Consider the following 15,941-nt stretch of genomic DNA (forward strand, 5'->3'; position numbering starts at 1 on the left):
GCATCTTTTGTTTGGCGCTGATGAAGGACAAGACCATTTTAAACCACAATGTGAAACTACTGGAAGCATTTAACTAGGCTCGGACCAGAAGTAATTCCAATATCTCAGTCTGTGATGTGCTGAGCCAGCGCAGAACTGGGATCCAAGTTTTGATGTATGATGCGCTAGGCCCTGTGACTTGAAACATCACCGATTACCCTGCTTTAATAAAGTAACAGATGAGGTCCTTTAAGAGAGCACTGAGGAAGAGTAAATAAGGAGGTTGTAATGTCTGTGTTTATCTGTAGAAGATAATCTAAGACTGAATATACGTCCCTGATGCAAAATTACGAGCAAAAGGAGCAATTTATATCACCCGAATGAACCACAGATTACAAAAGGGAGGCTATACTGAACACGCCTTTAATAATGAGATTTATTTTGATGCATGCAGTGGACTCCTGTTATTTGAGATATTGGTGGGCATACTCGCACTGTAGGAAGTTGGCTCTGTATGTGCTATTTCAAAGTAAGGAATAGCATGCACAGAGTCCAAGGGTTCCCCTTAGAGGTAAGATAGTGGCAAAAAGAGATAATACTAATGCTCTATTTTGTGGTAGTGTGGTCGAGCAGTAGGCTTATCAAAGGAGTAGTGTTAAGCATTTGTTGTACATACACACAGGCAATAAATGAGGAACACACACTCAGAGAAAAATCCAGCCAATAGGTTTTGTTATAGAAAAATATATTTTCTTAGTTTATTTTAAGAACCACAGGTTCAAATTCTACATGTAATATCTCATTTGAAAGGTATTGCAGGTAAGTACTTTAGGAACTTTGAATAATTACAGTAGCATATATACTTTTCACATAAAACACAAATAGCTGTCTTAAAAGGGGACACTTAGTGCAATTTTCACAGTTCCTGGGGGAGGTAAAGTATTGTTATTTTTAGCAGGTAAGTAAATCACTTACAGGTCACAGTTTTGGGTCCAAGGTAGCCCACCGTTGGGGGTTCAGGGCAACCCCAAAGTTACCACACCAGCAGCTCAGGGCCGGTCAGGTGCAGAGGTCAAAGAGGTGCCCAAAACACATAGGCTTCAATGGAGAGAAGGGGGTGCCCCGGTTCCAGTCTGCCAGCAGGTAAGTACCCGCGTCTTCGGAGGGCAGACCAGGGGGGTTTTGTAGGGCACCGGGGGGGACACAAATCAGCACAAAAAGTACACCCTCAGCAGCGCGGGGGCAGCCGGGTGCAGTGTGTAAACAAGCGTCAGGTTCTCTGTAGGTTTCAATAGGAGACCAAGGGGTCTCTTCAGCGGTGCAGGCAGGCAAGGGGGGGGCTCCTCTGGGTAGCCACAACCTGGGCAAGGGAGAGGGCCTCCTGGGGGTCACTCCTGCACAGAAGTTCCGTTCCTTCAGGTGCTGGGGGCTGCGGGTGCAGGGTCTTTTCCAGCCGTCGGGACTTTAGGTTTAGGCAGTCGCGGTCAGGGGGAGCCTCAGGATTCCCTCTGCAGGCGTCGCTGTGGTGGCTCAGGGGGGGCGACTTTGGTTACTCACGGTCTCGGAGTCGCCGGAGGGTCCTCCCTGAGGTGTTGGTTCTCCACCAGTCGAGTCGGGGTCGCCGGGTGCAGTGTTGCAAGTCTCATGCTTCTTGCGGGGATTTGCAGGGGTCTTTAAATCTGCTCCTCTGTAACAAAGTTGCAGTTCTTTTGGAGCAGTGCCGCTGTCCTCTGGAGTTTCTTGTCTTTCTTGAAGCAGGACAGTCCTCTGAGGATTCAGAGGTCGCTGGTCCTTTTGGAAAGCGTCGCTGGAGCAGGTTTCTTTGGAAGGCAGGAGACAGGCCGGTAAGACTGGGGCCAAAGCAGTTGGTGTCTTCTGTTCTTCTTCTACAGGGGTTTTTCAGTTCAGCAGTCCTCTTCTTCTTGTAGTTTCAGGAATCTAAATTCTTAGGTTCAGGGAAGCCCTTAAATACTAAATTTAAGGGCGTGTTTAGGTCTGGGGGGTTAGTAGCCAATGGCTACTAGCCCTGAGGGTGGGTACACCCTCTTTGTGCCTCCTCCCAAGGGGAGGGGGTCACATCCCTAATCCTATTGGGGGAATCCTCCATCTGCAAGATGGAGGATTTCTAAAAGTTAGTCACTTCAGCTCAGGACACCTTAGGGGCTGTCCTGACTGGCCAGTGATTCTCATTATTTCCTCCTGCCTTGCCGCCAAAAGTGGGGGCCGTGGCCGGAGGGGGCGGGCAACTCCACTAGCTGGAGTGTCCTGCGGTGCTGGAACAAAGGGGTGAGCCTTTGAGGCTCACCGCCAGGTGTGACAGCTCCTGCCTGGGGGAGGTGTTAGCATCTCCACCCAGTGCAGGCTTTGTTACTGGCCTCAGAGTGACAAAGGCACTCTCCCCATGGGGCCAGCAACATGTCTCTAGTGTGGCAGGCTGCTGGAACCAGTCAGCCTACACAGATAGTTGGATACAGTTTCAGGGGGCACCTCTAAGGTGCTCTCTGGGGTGTGTTTCACAATAAAATTTACACTGGCATCAGTGTGCATTTATTGTGCTGAGAAGTTTGATACCAAACTTCTCAGTTTTCAGTGTAGCCATTATGGTGCTGTGGAGTTCGTGTTTGACAAACTCCCAGACCATATACTCTTATGGCTACCCTGAACTTACAATGTCTAAGGTTTGGCTTAGACACTGTAGGGGCACAGTGCTCATGCACTGGTGCCCTCACCTATGGTATAGTGCACCCTGCCTTAGGGCTGTAAGGCCTGCTAGAGGGGTGACTTATCTATACTTGCATAGGCAGTGAGAGGCTGGCATGGCACCCTGAGGGGAGTGCCATGTCGACTTACTCATTTTGTTCTCACCAGCACACACAAGCTGGCAAGCAGTGTGTCTGTGCTGAGTGAGGGGTCTCCAGGGTGGCATAAGTCATGCTGCAGCCCTTAGAGACCTTCCCTGGCATCAGGGCCCTTGGTACCAGAGGTACCAGTTACAAGGGACTTACCTGGATGCCAGGGTGTGCCAATTGTGGATACAAAAGTACAGGTTAGGGAAAGAACACTGGTGCTGGGGCCTGGTTAGCAGGCCTCAGCACACTTTCAATTCAAAACATAGCATCAGCAAAGGCAAAAAGTCAGGGGGTAACCATGCCAAGGAGGCATTTCCTTACACACACTTATCCACATGCCCACTTGTACTCATCCATTCACAAGCATATGCACCTACATTCACCATTCATATGTACATACCTATTCACAACACACATGCTCACATAAATGTATAATCTTCCATGCAAACATTTTTTTTAAAAAGTACTTCTCTGGTGACGGCAGGTCCAGCGGGGGGGGGGGGCAGGAGAGGAAGCATAATGCACCGGATGGAGTTGGATGCTTTGGAGAGGGAAAACAGGATAATTCAGCCATCTTCTGTCATTTGCTGACCTTGTCATGGGCCAGCCAATGAGAAGAGGACTGTCTCTCTCCTCAGAGTGGGATGTGATCAGTGACAGTTGCTGATTACACCCTTCTCCGGGACGAGGTGTCATGATAGTCTCAGCCCTGGGTACTCCAGGGCTTAAAATTGAAGCGCCCAGGTCTGATGTTTCTTCTCGTCACGCGTAGGAGGATCTTGCAGCCAGGCTGAGTAGGCCACAGGGCTGTGAAATATTAATCCCGGCAACGCTGGCCTCGGGCTGCATGTACAGCGCCTGAACCGACAATGAAGAGTGCCTGTCAGACTGACCTTTGCTCAGCCTCAGACACTCTTCATACTTTGCAAAAGGGGGTGGGACGTTTCGTCCTTAATGAAGGGCCCCCACTGGGCACAGGATAGCAAAATTCTTCATTTACGCCAGGCAAGCAGGAGTGAATTACATGCAAGTTCAAAGCCTCTCAAGCACACGGGTTACTACGTGCTTAATTGACTTAGAATAGAGGGTCATGAATGTAGATGCTTTTGACCAGTGTGCCATTCAGGTCACGGCAGAGTATCAAGCGTTTAAAAGCCATGAAAGCTCAACTAACAGTATAGTGTTTGCCTCTTTGTCTAAACAATTTAGCTTTTGTAAAACTCCTATTTCTGTTTTTTTTTCTTTTTTTTAAATTTACTTTATTTTTGATTCCTAAAACATTTTTTTTTTTAATGTGAATTGTTCACTAAACTTTGTTTTTGCAAGAAAGGTTTCTGCTAAATACTGTTTTTGTTGGAGACTTGAGTTTATTAAAATGAAAATAGCTGCTGCAGTGAGGAGACCTGTACCTCATATTTTATCTGAATAGAATGTCTAGTGTGTGCAAGCCTCAAGATTGCTTATAGTTGCGAACACTGATTCCTTGCTCATATTTGCACCCGATTCATTAGTGAGTTCAAACCAAGGAGTCTCAGTGAGTTTCATTGACACATCAAAGTCTTAACATTGTCCCCTCGCTTCTTAAGAAGGGCAGACGTTGGCACTGTCCAAATCTCAACTCGGCACAGTAGCGGGCAGAAAGCTGTAGTACCTTGTTACTTAGTGTAGCTTAATCTAGCCATGATCTCTCATTTACAGCAGTAGAGACTGCGCAGATGTTCATAATGGGACATTTATTTGTGCTTATTAGAAATTGCTGAAGTACGAGTCTCAGTATTGTAAGAACAGCACTTCTGGAGGATTCTAGAAAAGCCAACCCACATTGCTTTGCTTGATTGCAGCTTAGCCAACAGCATTCCCTTTGACTTTACCAGAAGACCACATTATCCAAGGTTAAAATAAATGCTCAGCCATAAAGATTTTCACAACTCTGTATCATCTACAAATAGTGAAGTGTGACTCCAACTATAGTTAACTGCAGACTTTTTTTGAATAACCAGCACAGTAAAACAGTGGCACGTACGTGAAACCCAACCAATATGCTCCCATGGCAAATGCCCGTTGACGCTCAAGAGGATTTTGGGGGTCTACCATTTATGGTTCTGTGGTGTGCAGGCTGTATTGGCCGAATCCATGTTAATGATGGTATCCATAAGCTGTCAGTATTTCTCTGACATCCAACCGTAGCTTCTCCTTGTCTGCTCCATCAAAAGCTATTTGTAAATCAATTCAAATTGAATGTCAATCTAGTTCTTGATTCCTTACCCCAAAATCGCCCGAATGACACAATTCAATGGGAGGTGGTAGTCTGGTTCCAAGATGGCTGCCACCGTTAAGACCACTCGGGCTAACTCCATTTTCCAACCTACAAATCTGGACTGAAGACCGTGAGGACGACTGGATCAGTGCTCGAAGGATACCCATCCAAGTTTCAAGCTCACCCAGAGAGATGGCATTGTTAAGAGTTACACCCCTACAGGGATTCTTGCCAAACGAAAGTAACAAAAGAAAGGACAGGGACAGTGTAGTAAAAACAAGTCTTGGCTCTGGCTCATTGGAGAAGGTCTGGCGGCTCCATGGACTAATTAATTCAGTCTAGGGACTTCTGTTTGACCTCATGACCTTAGGGTTAGAAACCCAGTGGGTTCACTCAGCCTTTCATCCTTCTGAAGTTGATAAAATGTGTACTATTCAGCATCAGGATGCCACAAAGGGGGGGAACCTGCGTTTTACAGATATACAATTTTTTTATGCAGGACACAGTAGCGGAGCCTCTTTTAGTGCTGCCCTCAGGCTACTATTTAAAGAACATCAATAGGATAAGTGGTAGAGGTGGCAGCCTTGCTGTGATTCACCTAAATAGATATGCCTGCAGCCTGTCCTAGTGCCATATTCCAGATTATGAAAGTGCTCTTTTTAAAATTGGCTTAAACAATAATTTTATTCTGTCTGGATTTCTTACCTACCACCCCCCTGGTCCTTCTGAAGTCCTCAGGGAGGCCCTGATTAAAGGCACTACCTCGCTGATCATCAAGTCAGCTAATTTTAATGTTCTAGGTGACCTTCACCTCCATTTTGATTATATTTGTGACAGTGACGCCACTCATCTCTTAAATTATTTTGCTGCCTTGCAATTAACGCAGCTAATATCTAGAGCCACGCATTCAGCCGGTCACCTTTTAGACCCAGTTTTCTCTAATCTGAGTACTTTACAAAGAGCTAGTCCGATTCCCCAGGCCTGCTCTGGCTCCTGAGGAGTCTTAAACCTGTTCTTTGCTTTTTCGACTCCAATACTCGACAGATTATTGTCCATGCTGCTATTCTATCTCGGCTGTATTATTGTAACGTCTTATATATGGATACCAATAAATCGGTGATTGAAGACTGCATATAGTCTGAAATGCTGCCGCTAGACTGCTGTTTTTGCTTCCTAAGTTCTGCTCAGCTTCGGGACTTTCTCTGAAACTACACTGGCTCCTTGTGGAGAAGCGCATATATAGTTTAAGTCCTTGTGCATGTTGCATAAAATTCTATGCTGCATAAAATTCTATACTTTCAGGGGGCTCCTATCTTGTCTAAACTGGTGCGCCCGTACTGGCCGGCCCATTCATTGCGCTCAGCAGATCTTGTCCTAGCTGAGATACCTCGCGTCAAGGGAGTAAGAGATGATGGCCGTTCTTTTAGAGTTAAGGCCTCTGCTGCTTGGAACTCACTTCCAGTGCTGAGAACCACCTGCACATTGAATAGACTCTGAAAACGTGTATTCTTTTCTTTGTAGAACTCTTAGGGCTCTCTTCCTTTTTTTCCTCTACTCGTTGCAGTTATGACTTCCAGTTCAGGTCTAGCTCTAGGAAGCCCCATTGCTGGAGCAGCCATGCGCTTTATAAATTTAGTAACATAACATAACTTGTCTTATGAAAGGAAACAGAAGGGATTATGACGGCTTCATTGAAGCCTAAATGTGCATCAGAGAACATACTTGTGCCTTAATTTTGTGTTAAAATCACTTCATAATGAATTTCCTGAAGGGAAGATGGCCGGGGCTGATTTTAGATTATCCTGGGGAACTCACCTTTTCTATAAACTGCAATACAATGTTTGCAAAAATAATGGTGCAGATAAACATGCAGTCTTGCAAGAATTGGTCCTGTTTGCCATCAATCGCGTACGCTACCGTGAATGAGCTCCCCTCTCCCCTGCCCTTACTGAGTGAATGTGAGGTGACAGGCAGAGCTGCGCCCTGCATTCTTGATTTCCCCAGGGGAATGCATATAGGTTATAAAAAAAAATTCAAAGCTAAAGTAAGCGCTTTGCTGACATCTCGGTGACTTCTGTTACCCAAGCTCCTTTGTAAATCCACAGCAGGAGCAGCCCTCTTGTCTGGCTGCTCTAGTTTCAGGCCCCTGTTGTGTGGCACAATAAAGAGCTGCGGTGGAGAGGACAGGCTGTCTGCTTCCAGTGCTAAGGGAGGCGTATACTGTTAAATGGCTTCTTTGTGCCATATGTGTTTACATATGGAAAATCAACTGCTACGGCCAAAGAGCATCTTATGGCTGTGGTGTTTTAGCGCCAAGAGGGCCCCGAAAAAAGCTTCAAACCATTTATCACTTAGATGCATTGCCAACCGCCCCCCCCCCCCAATGCCAAGTGCTATATTTGTGCATGGAGGTACAGATCTCATCGTACAAGCGTTGTGACTATTAGGAGAGTCTCTTCAGTGGGTAAATTAATTGTAAAATACAGTCTGTGAGGCACTGAACAGTGTTTTATCATGTTAATTTCACTCTACTGTCCCTGTAGTCATGAATGTGTTGATTGGTATAGTTGCTCTAAATGTGTTCTCTCTCTCACTCTCTGTGCTACCCTTTTCCAAAAAGTTTCCAGAAAAGTGCTACTTCTTGACTAGCTTGTGCATGGAAAGTTTTAAAAATATGCATCAAGCGGGGGCCAAGCTTAAACAGGGGATGAGGGGTGTGTGTCCCAAAACACAAAATCCCATTGCTTTTACCTTGGATTTGTGTAAGAAGGGCTGCAGCAAAAATTGATGAACAGAATTACACCAAGTTTGGCAGGAAGTAGATCTTGGTCAGCAGATTGTGCTTTTATGTGATTTGGTGTAAATCTGTTTAGTATTTTTATAGAAATTAAGGGCAAAAAATATTTGCATATCTGGATGTTTGGGTCCGTGAGAGGCACGCGAGAGACTCGCTTGGAGCGCCAATTAAAAAATGTTCTGCTTTGTTCAGGTAGCTATTGTTCAGTTGAGCAAATCCACTCCCCCTAGGAACTGAAGTGTCTTAAAAAAAATATATATAAGGGGACAGGGTAGGGATACTCTGCCCCCTATGCCCCATGGGAGTCCTAGGGGGATCCCTTAGCCGAGGCCAAAAATAAATAAACATTGGCAAATTTTGCCACGATCTCCCTGGAATCACGTGGGATTGGGGGAAAAAAAGGCAGCCTAGGTGGCTTTCTTTCATTAAGGGGTGGAGGTATATAGGGCTCCCTCCTCTAACCATCACAGGCCCAGGGTAGCCCACCCCAGGACTGAAATATCATTAAAAGGTGAGGGAGGTCATGCAGCTAATTTCTTTTCACATGCAATGATATATTTGAAGAGGTATCCATTATTAAAAACAATATATAGGGTGCGTTCTTTGCAGCAAATCAACACAACTGAGACCACAGAAGATTGCCCATTGGCAGTCTTGCCATTGGTGTGCCCTCTGTTGCTGGGCAACCTGGGTCCTGGTCTACGTACAGGTGGAAGTAGAGAAAATCCACAGAGAAAATGCAGTTAATCCGATTTACCTTGAATACAATTGATAGTCTTAAGTTTTTGATTCATAATTCTGTTCCTGAATATGTGATTGAAATGTTATGCTACTAATTGAACTAATATTGGATTACAGAAGTTTGGACCACATCTAGAACTCAGTATGATCGGCTGTGGAATAGGGGAACAGATTTGTTTTTCCCCCATTTGGCAGTGCATACACCTCCCCCCATTACGTCTTGCGCTCACTTTTCTTAAGACTCCACTTGCACCCTGTGACTGTTGGCATAAAAGGATAGCTGGGCAGATCCAAGTGAATTTCTCCCTTAATCCACCCTTAACACCAGATGTCCTGCCAGAACATTTCCACCATTGCAGCAGCACTTTGACTCCTCTAGGAGTGGGTGTGGGAGGAGGGGCCATTGGAGTTCTGGTGGCGATACCAAGAAAAAAAAAGTAGATGTGTCCCTGTTATACCATTCTACCCTTCTAGAGTCATCAGTCACTCTAGCTCACACTAAAGTAATGCTTTATTCTTCAGGTCCCGGACTGGCCTTCATTGCATATCCTAAAGCAGTGACCTTGATGCCGTTTGCTCCAGTTTGGGCTGCCCTCTTCTTCTTCATGCTTCTTGTCCTGGGACTCGACAGCCAGGTATGTATTAAAAAAACACTTTGGTATAATCCACGCCCTAGCCCTGAAAAGGCCAGGTAAGGGCTTTGAAATCTTAAGGTAGAGGATAAAACCTACAGACGTAACATGGTCTTGTGATTAAGGTCGCAATTTGGCTTGCACTCAAAGAGGGATGTTTACCTGTTTCCTGGGGGGGGGGGGGGGGGGCATGGAAAATGGTTGACAAGAGGCTTGTGGTTACACCTAGCGTGTGTATTCATAAGTTACATCTGGGCATATATGTATGCAGAAGTAGGACAATCCAACCCCACAGAGGAGCTATAGTGGCAACCTGCTCAGTCCATAGCTACAGCTCATGATTCAGCAGCCAAACACAGAACACACAGGAACTTGAGAACTTGATGCATCTGTTCTGAAGGTCTTTGTGATCCAGTCTGGAAGTGGAGCATCTTGAGGAACCCCTAAGAAATTGTTTAGAATGGAAAGTGTGGGGGAAGCAGCAAACGGACAAGTATAAAGATGTTAGCAGGCAGACGGGCCAGTGCAGAGTAGAAGTGGGGGGAATTGTAGGTAGGGAGAGGGCAGACAGAAAATAGAGTAGCCAATCTTCCTTGTGATGGGTGCAGAACGGCACGCCTGGAAGACTCAAGACTTGGCAGTTGGAGAGATAGCATGTTGAGTTCACAAAGTACCCAATATAGCCTTATAGTGGGCTATAATGGGCATTGAAGGCTGCTCCAGCTTTACAGCTGCTGTGTCAAAGGCGCAGGCATTTAAAAGGGAGCAGGCCTTTAGCCCACTACGGAGGCCTATAAGGCTATTCGAACATTCCACCTCTAGAATGTAGAATGTTCTAATTACTAAAAAGTCTCACGGAGCCCAGAGGGTTGAAATTCCCTAGGGGTCTGTGAGGCCTTTGTTCCCATCTGTTGCTGTGAAGGACCACATTGGAATGTTGGTGCTCCGGGCTTTTACCAGCCATTAGAAGCCCGGAGCTACTCCATTTTGTTACTGGGGGCCGATATTGCAGCACTGCTGCAAAACTATCCCCCAGTAATAAAACAGGATCGTACTGCTGCAAAACTGGCCCCCACCCTTCCAGCTTCCCGGGGAAATCCCTGATGCCCGTTCTGGGCAGCTGGCACTACCTGCCCTTGGTTTTGGAGAGCGGGTTGCTTAAGCAAGTACGCTTGCTTTTATGTTACATATGTTGATTTGCACTGGTCCCTCTCTTTTTTGAGCCTGCTTGAAGGTTCAGGTAATCAACTTGATTAACATTTGTGCCTTGGCAACATGGTACTTTGGTGTCCCACAACAGGCCAAGAGTAACAATGACCCTGCATCTATCAGGACAGGCCCAGTCATGCTTCCAGTTTAGAAAGGAGCTGAAGACACACATCCTTTAGAGGACACTGCATTACAGTACCAGTTCACCTCCACTGTAGGACCCAGGTTCTGCTCCAACCATTACCTGTCCGCATCTTTTCCTTTGTTAGTGGACAGCGTTTCGCTACCTTATGTCCAGGTTTGCAGTATACAAATGCCACATACATACATATTTACATTACCACCGACACAAGGCCATTATTATGCCAGGGGAGCAGCATGTCATGTGTGCACACAGCTTGTCATGAAGTACCACCATTAAGCATGGCGCGGCATAATAGCTGGTGTGGGTTTCATTGATGCTCATAATGTTTCAAGAAGTAACACTAAGATGCAGTTGATATGCGCAGTATGGCAAAACTTACCTCCATTATTCCAGAGAGAGCATTGTGAAAGGTTTGAGTACCATTGTGCAGTGGATGCCCACAATATACAAACAATTACCATCATACTGAAGACACTGCCTTCGTGCCAGGGCTCCGCACAATGTCAAGAATGTCAGGGCCAGCATTACACCCTGGTAGGGCACCATCAGTAGATGTCCACAGGGTGCCAGGAATTACCATCAAAGAGCCAGAGACTGTATTATTTCAGGCATTGATGCCATCATAATATGGTTGGCTACAATGTGCCCAGAGTTAGCACCATTCTATCAGGACCAGCGTGGACGCCCACATTTTGCATACAAACACAATCATTATGCAAGGACCAGCATTAAATACCCCATTGTGCCAGGGGCTGCACTTTACCAGGTTGGGTGTTGGGCACAGTAGTCATACACATGCCTCATACATTAGCACACATGCATCCTTGTTCTCACAAACATGTACAAGTGCATACCCGCACACACAGCACTTAATACATTTTCACACTGACATTCCCCTGCAATTCTCTGTGCTGCCTTCCCTCTTCCACTCATGGTTAAGCTGCTGCTCCCATATTAGCACAGGTATGAGTAGGATGGGATGAAGGGAGTGGCCTGGGGAGGAAAGAGTAGAATGAACCGGTGGAAGAAGGGGCAAGTGGCACTGCTAGGGAAGGACTGCCTTGTACACTTAGGGGGCAGATGGGTCTACCTCTGTTGAGAGAGAGGGGCAGACCGTCTTAATTAGAGAAGAATGATGTTACTTAGTGGTTCCTGGGTCCTTCCGGTAGTGGGGAGAGGGGGGTTAGGGATGTTGCAGAATACCTTACAGTCGGAAAATACCTGCTCTGTTGGCAGCTTCTCTTCTGGGGAGGGATTCCTCCTCTCCTCCAGCCCCCATTGGAAATGCTAGCAATGGTGTGTCTTGCCTTTGAGTGTATATGAAAGATGGTTTCCTATCTGTGCAAAGCAGAAGGTACTTACTTTTCCATGCAAACGTTGCATTGATCGTTTCTTCAAACACAATTCTTCACTTCAGGGCACCACTGAGTAGAACCACTGAGGTGAAACCTATGGTTTCCAGTGGTGCACTGGACTATAGCATTGGCGGTCTACTCTGTACCATATTGGTCTGTGATGGTTTAAGACGTGGCCCCCTGTGACCAAACAGTGGCATTCTACTTTGACTGGCTGGTGACAGGTTATGCTTTGTCAAACTGTTTGGATCGGAGCTATATTAACAGGAAATTAGAGATAATTTACCAAATGCTTATTGTATTTTGCATATCACTCTGAGCAGTCAGCAGGCTGTGTGCGTCTGAAGCCCTTGTACATTCATTACTTGGCAGAAATTTCTGTATACTGTGTTGCCAGATTCTTCAATGATTTGTTTTTCATTCTTTCACCTTTCGCTCTAGTTTGTGGGTGTGGAAGGGTTCATCACTGGTGTCCTTGACTTGTTCCCACACCCCATCAACAGCTTCGTACGCCGAGAGATCATTGCAGCTCTTTGTTGTTTTGTGTGCTTTGTTATCGACCTCTCCATGGTAACAGAGGTAAGTGGGCCCAACTTGTACTATGACATCTCCTGCAAGAGACTTTCTCCTCCATGTCCACACACAAAAATATATCTTCTTCCTATCTAACTTCTACAACACATACGCTTATTCCCTATCAACCACACCAAGACATTTTCAGTTTCATCTACTTTCCCAGCTGGCACACAAGAGCCTTTTGCAGTACTCCTTCAGGAAAGTATTAGTGTTTCTAATCTTTCATATAAAACATGGTGTGTTATATATTCACTCTCTGATTAGGATTTTGGAAGAAAGGGTACTACCGTGCATTGGCAATGGAGTTCCCCATCTGCCAAAATGTTAGTCCACCTGTCCAGTTTAGGGCTGGGTGGATCAGCTCTATTTTGACAATGGCCCCTACTCCGACTCCGTTGCCATCATACTCCTCAAATGGCCTGATGAAAAGCGGGCCGTCGGAAGTAAGCAATTTGACTGTCCACAGAATTTACTGGGGTGCGATGGAATGCTTTCTTTTGCTGTCCGTCAACACCAGGCAAACCTGGCAGTAAGGGACAGTTAAAAAAAAATATATATATATAAGTATACACACACACACGGTAGAAAACTGGTTTGAAGATCATTAGTGGTCTGTTTTTGAGAAACAAACTCCCAATTTGAGAGTTTTTTTGAAAAACTGTAAAGCTTTCAAACTCATGGTAAAAGCGTCCATCACCAATGACACTCATCTCAAACATTTTAGTGGTTTGTATGAACTGCAGAGGTAGAGGCTCATTCAGTTCCTTAGAGTTCACGGCTAGGTCAGCAGTGAAAACTGTTTGTCAGTCTGGGGAAGTGAGGAAGTACTCCACCCTCCTATACAGCATCCATTTTAGGACATCCTCATTCCTCACTCCTCATCCCTACTTCTCGTCCATCATACATCATCCCTACTTCTCATCCATCATCCATCAGCCCTTCTTCTCATCCATCATCCCTACTTCTCAGCCATCATCCCTACATCTCATCCCTGCGTCTCATCCCTGCTTCTCCTCCATCATCCCTGCTTCTCCTCCATCATCCCTGCTTCTCCTCCATCATCCCTGCTTCTCATCCATCATCCCTGCTTCTCATCCATCAACCCTGCTTCTCATCCATCAACCCTGCTTCTCATCCATCAACCCTGCTTCTTTTCCATCATCCCTACATCTCATCCCTGCTTCTCATCCATCATCCCTACTTCTCATCCATGATCCCTGCTTCTCATCCATGATCCCTGCTTCTCATCCATGATCCCTGCTTCTCATCCATGATCCCTGCTTCTCATCCATGATCCCTGCTTCTCATCCATCATCCCTACTTCTCATCCCTGCTTCTCCATCATCCCTACTTCTCATCCCTTCTCCTCATCCATCATCCCTTCTCCTCATCCATCATCCCTTCTCCTCATCCATCATCCCTTCTCCTCATCCATCATCCCTTCTTCTAATCCATCATCCCTTCTTCTAATCCATCATCCCTACTTCTCTTCCATCATCCCTGCGTCTCATCCCTGCTTCTCATCCATCATACATCATCCCTACTTCTCTGCCATCATCCCTGCTTCTCATCCATCATACATCATCCCTACTTTTCTGCCATCATCCCTACTTCTCTTCCATTATCCAGGCTTCTCATCCATCATCACTACTTCTCTTCCATTATCCAGGCTTCTCATCCATCATCCCTGCTTCTCATCCATCATCCCTGCTTCTCATCCATCATCCCTGCTTCTCATCCATCATATATCATCCCTACTTCTCATACATCATACCTACTTGTCATCCTTGGTTCTCTTCCGTCATCCTTGGTTCTCTTCCGTCATCCTTGGTTCTCTTCCGTCATCCTTGGTTCTCTTCCGTCATCCTTGGTTCTCTTCCGTCATCCTTGCTTCTCTTCCGTCATCCTTGCTTCTCTTCCGTCATCCTTGCTTCTCTTCCGTCATCCCTGCTTCTCTTCCGTCATCCCTGCTTCTCTTCCGTCATCCCTGCTTCTCTTCCGTCATCCCTGCTTCTCTTCCGTCATCCCTGCTTCTCATCCATCAGCCCTGCTTCTCATCCATCAACCCTGCTTCTTTCCCATCATCCCTACATCTCATCCCTGCTTCTCATCCATGATCCCTGCTTCTCATCCATGATCCCTGCTTCTCATCCATGATCCCTGCTTCTCATCCATGATCCCTGCTTCTCATCCATGATCCCTGCTTCTCATCCATGATCCCTGCTTCTCATCCATGATCCCTGCTTCTCATCCATGATCCCTGCTTCTCATCCATCATCCCTGCTTCTCATCCATCATCCCTACTTCTCATCCCTGCTTCTCCATCATCCCTACTTCTCATCCCTTCTCCTCATCCATCATCCCTTCTCCTCATCCATCATCCCTTCTTCTAATCCATCATCCCTTCTTCTAATCCATCATCCCTACTTCTCTTCCATCATCCCTGCGTCTCATCCCTGCTTCTCATCCATCATACATCATCCCTACTTCTCTGCCATCATCCCTGCTTCTCATCCATCATACATCATCCCTACTTCTCTGCCATCATCCCTACTTCTCATCCATCATCCCTACTTCTCTTCCATTATCCAGGCTTCTCATCCATCATCACTACTTCTCTTCCATTATCCAGGCTTCTCATCCATCATCACTACTTCTCATCCATCATCCCTGCTTCTCATCCATCATCCCTGCTTCTCATCCATCATATATCATCCCTACTTCTCATACATCATACCTACTTCTCATACATCATACCTACTTGTCATCCTTGGTTCTCTTCCGTCATCCTTGGTTCTCTTCCGTCATCCTTGGTTCTCTTCCGTCATCCTTGGTTCTCTTCCGTCATCCTTGGTTCTCTTCCGTCATCCTTGGTTCTCTTCCGTCATCCTTGGTTCTCTTCCGTCATCCTTGGTTCTCTTCCGTCATCCTTGGTTCTCTTCCGTCATCCTTGGTTCTCTTCCGTCATCCTTGGTTCTCTTCCGTCATCCTTGGTTCTCTTCCGTCATCCTTGGTTCTCTTCCGTCATCCTTGGTTCTCTTCCGTCATCCTTGGTTCTCTTCCGTCATCCTTGGTTCTCTTCCGTCATCCTTGGTTCTCTTCCGTCATCCTTGCTTCTCTTCCGTCATCCTTGCTTCTCTTCCGTCATCCTTGCTTCTCTTCCGTCATCCTTGCTTCTCTTCCGTCATCCTTGCTTCTCTTCCGTCATCCTTGCTTCTCTTCCGTCATCCTTGCTTCTCTTCCGTCATCCTTGCTTCTCTTCCGTCATCCTTGCTTCTCTTCCGTCATCCTTGCTTCTCTTCCGTCATCCTTGCTTCTCTTCCGTCATCCTTGCTTCTCTTCCGTCATCCTTGCTTCTCTTCCGTCATCCTTGCTTCTCTTCCGTCATCCCTGCTTCTCTT

At 46.2% G+C, this 15,941-nt stretch overlaps 1 protein-coding gene across 5 annotated transcripts in view; it reads left to right on the forward strand.

The window, feature by feature from the left end:
* LOC138258882 (sodium- and chloride-dependent creatine transporter 1-like) overlaps nt 1–15,941 on the forward strand; it is a 290,710-nt gene that overhangs the window by 224,192 nt on the left and 50,577 nt on the right. For all 5 annotated transcript variants that reach the window (XR_011198597.1, XR_011198598.1, XR_011198595.1 and 2 more), the window contains exons 9-10: nt 9,146–9,258; nt 12,406–12,543. Coding sequence is in view for 2 of the 5 variants with exons in the window: in XM_069206192.1 (XP_069062293.1) it covers nt 9,146–9,258; nt 12,406–12,543 (251 nt within the window). In the remaining 3 variants the exon portion in view is untranslated. The remainder of the gene's footprint in view (nt 1–9,145; nt 9,259–12,405; nt 12,544–15,941) is intronic.

The sequence above is a fragment of the Pleurodeles waltl genome, chromosome 9, assembly GCF_031143425.1.
Source record: "Pleurodeles waltl isolate 20211129_DDA chromosome 9, aPleWal1.hap1.20221129, whole genome shotgun sequence".
Taxonomy (NCBI): Eukaryota; Metazoa; Chordata; class Amphibia; order Caudata; family Salamandridae; genus Pleurodeles; species Pleurodeles waltl.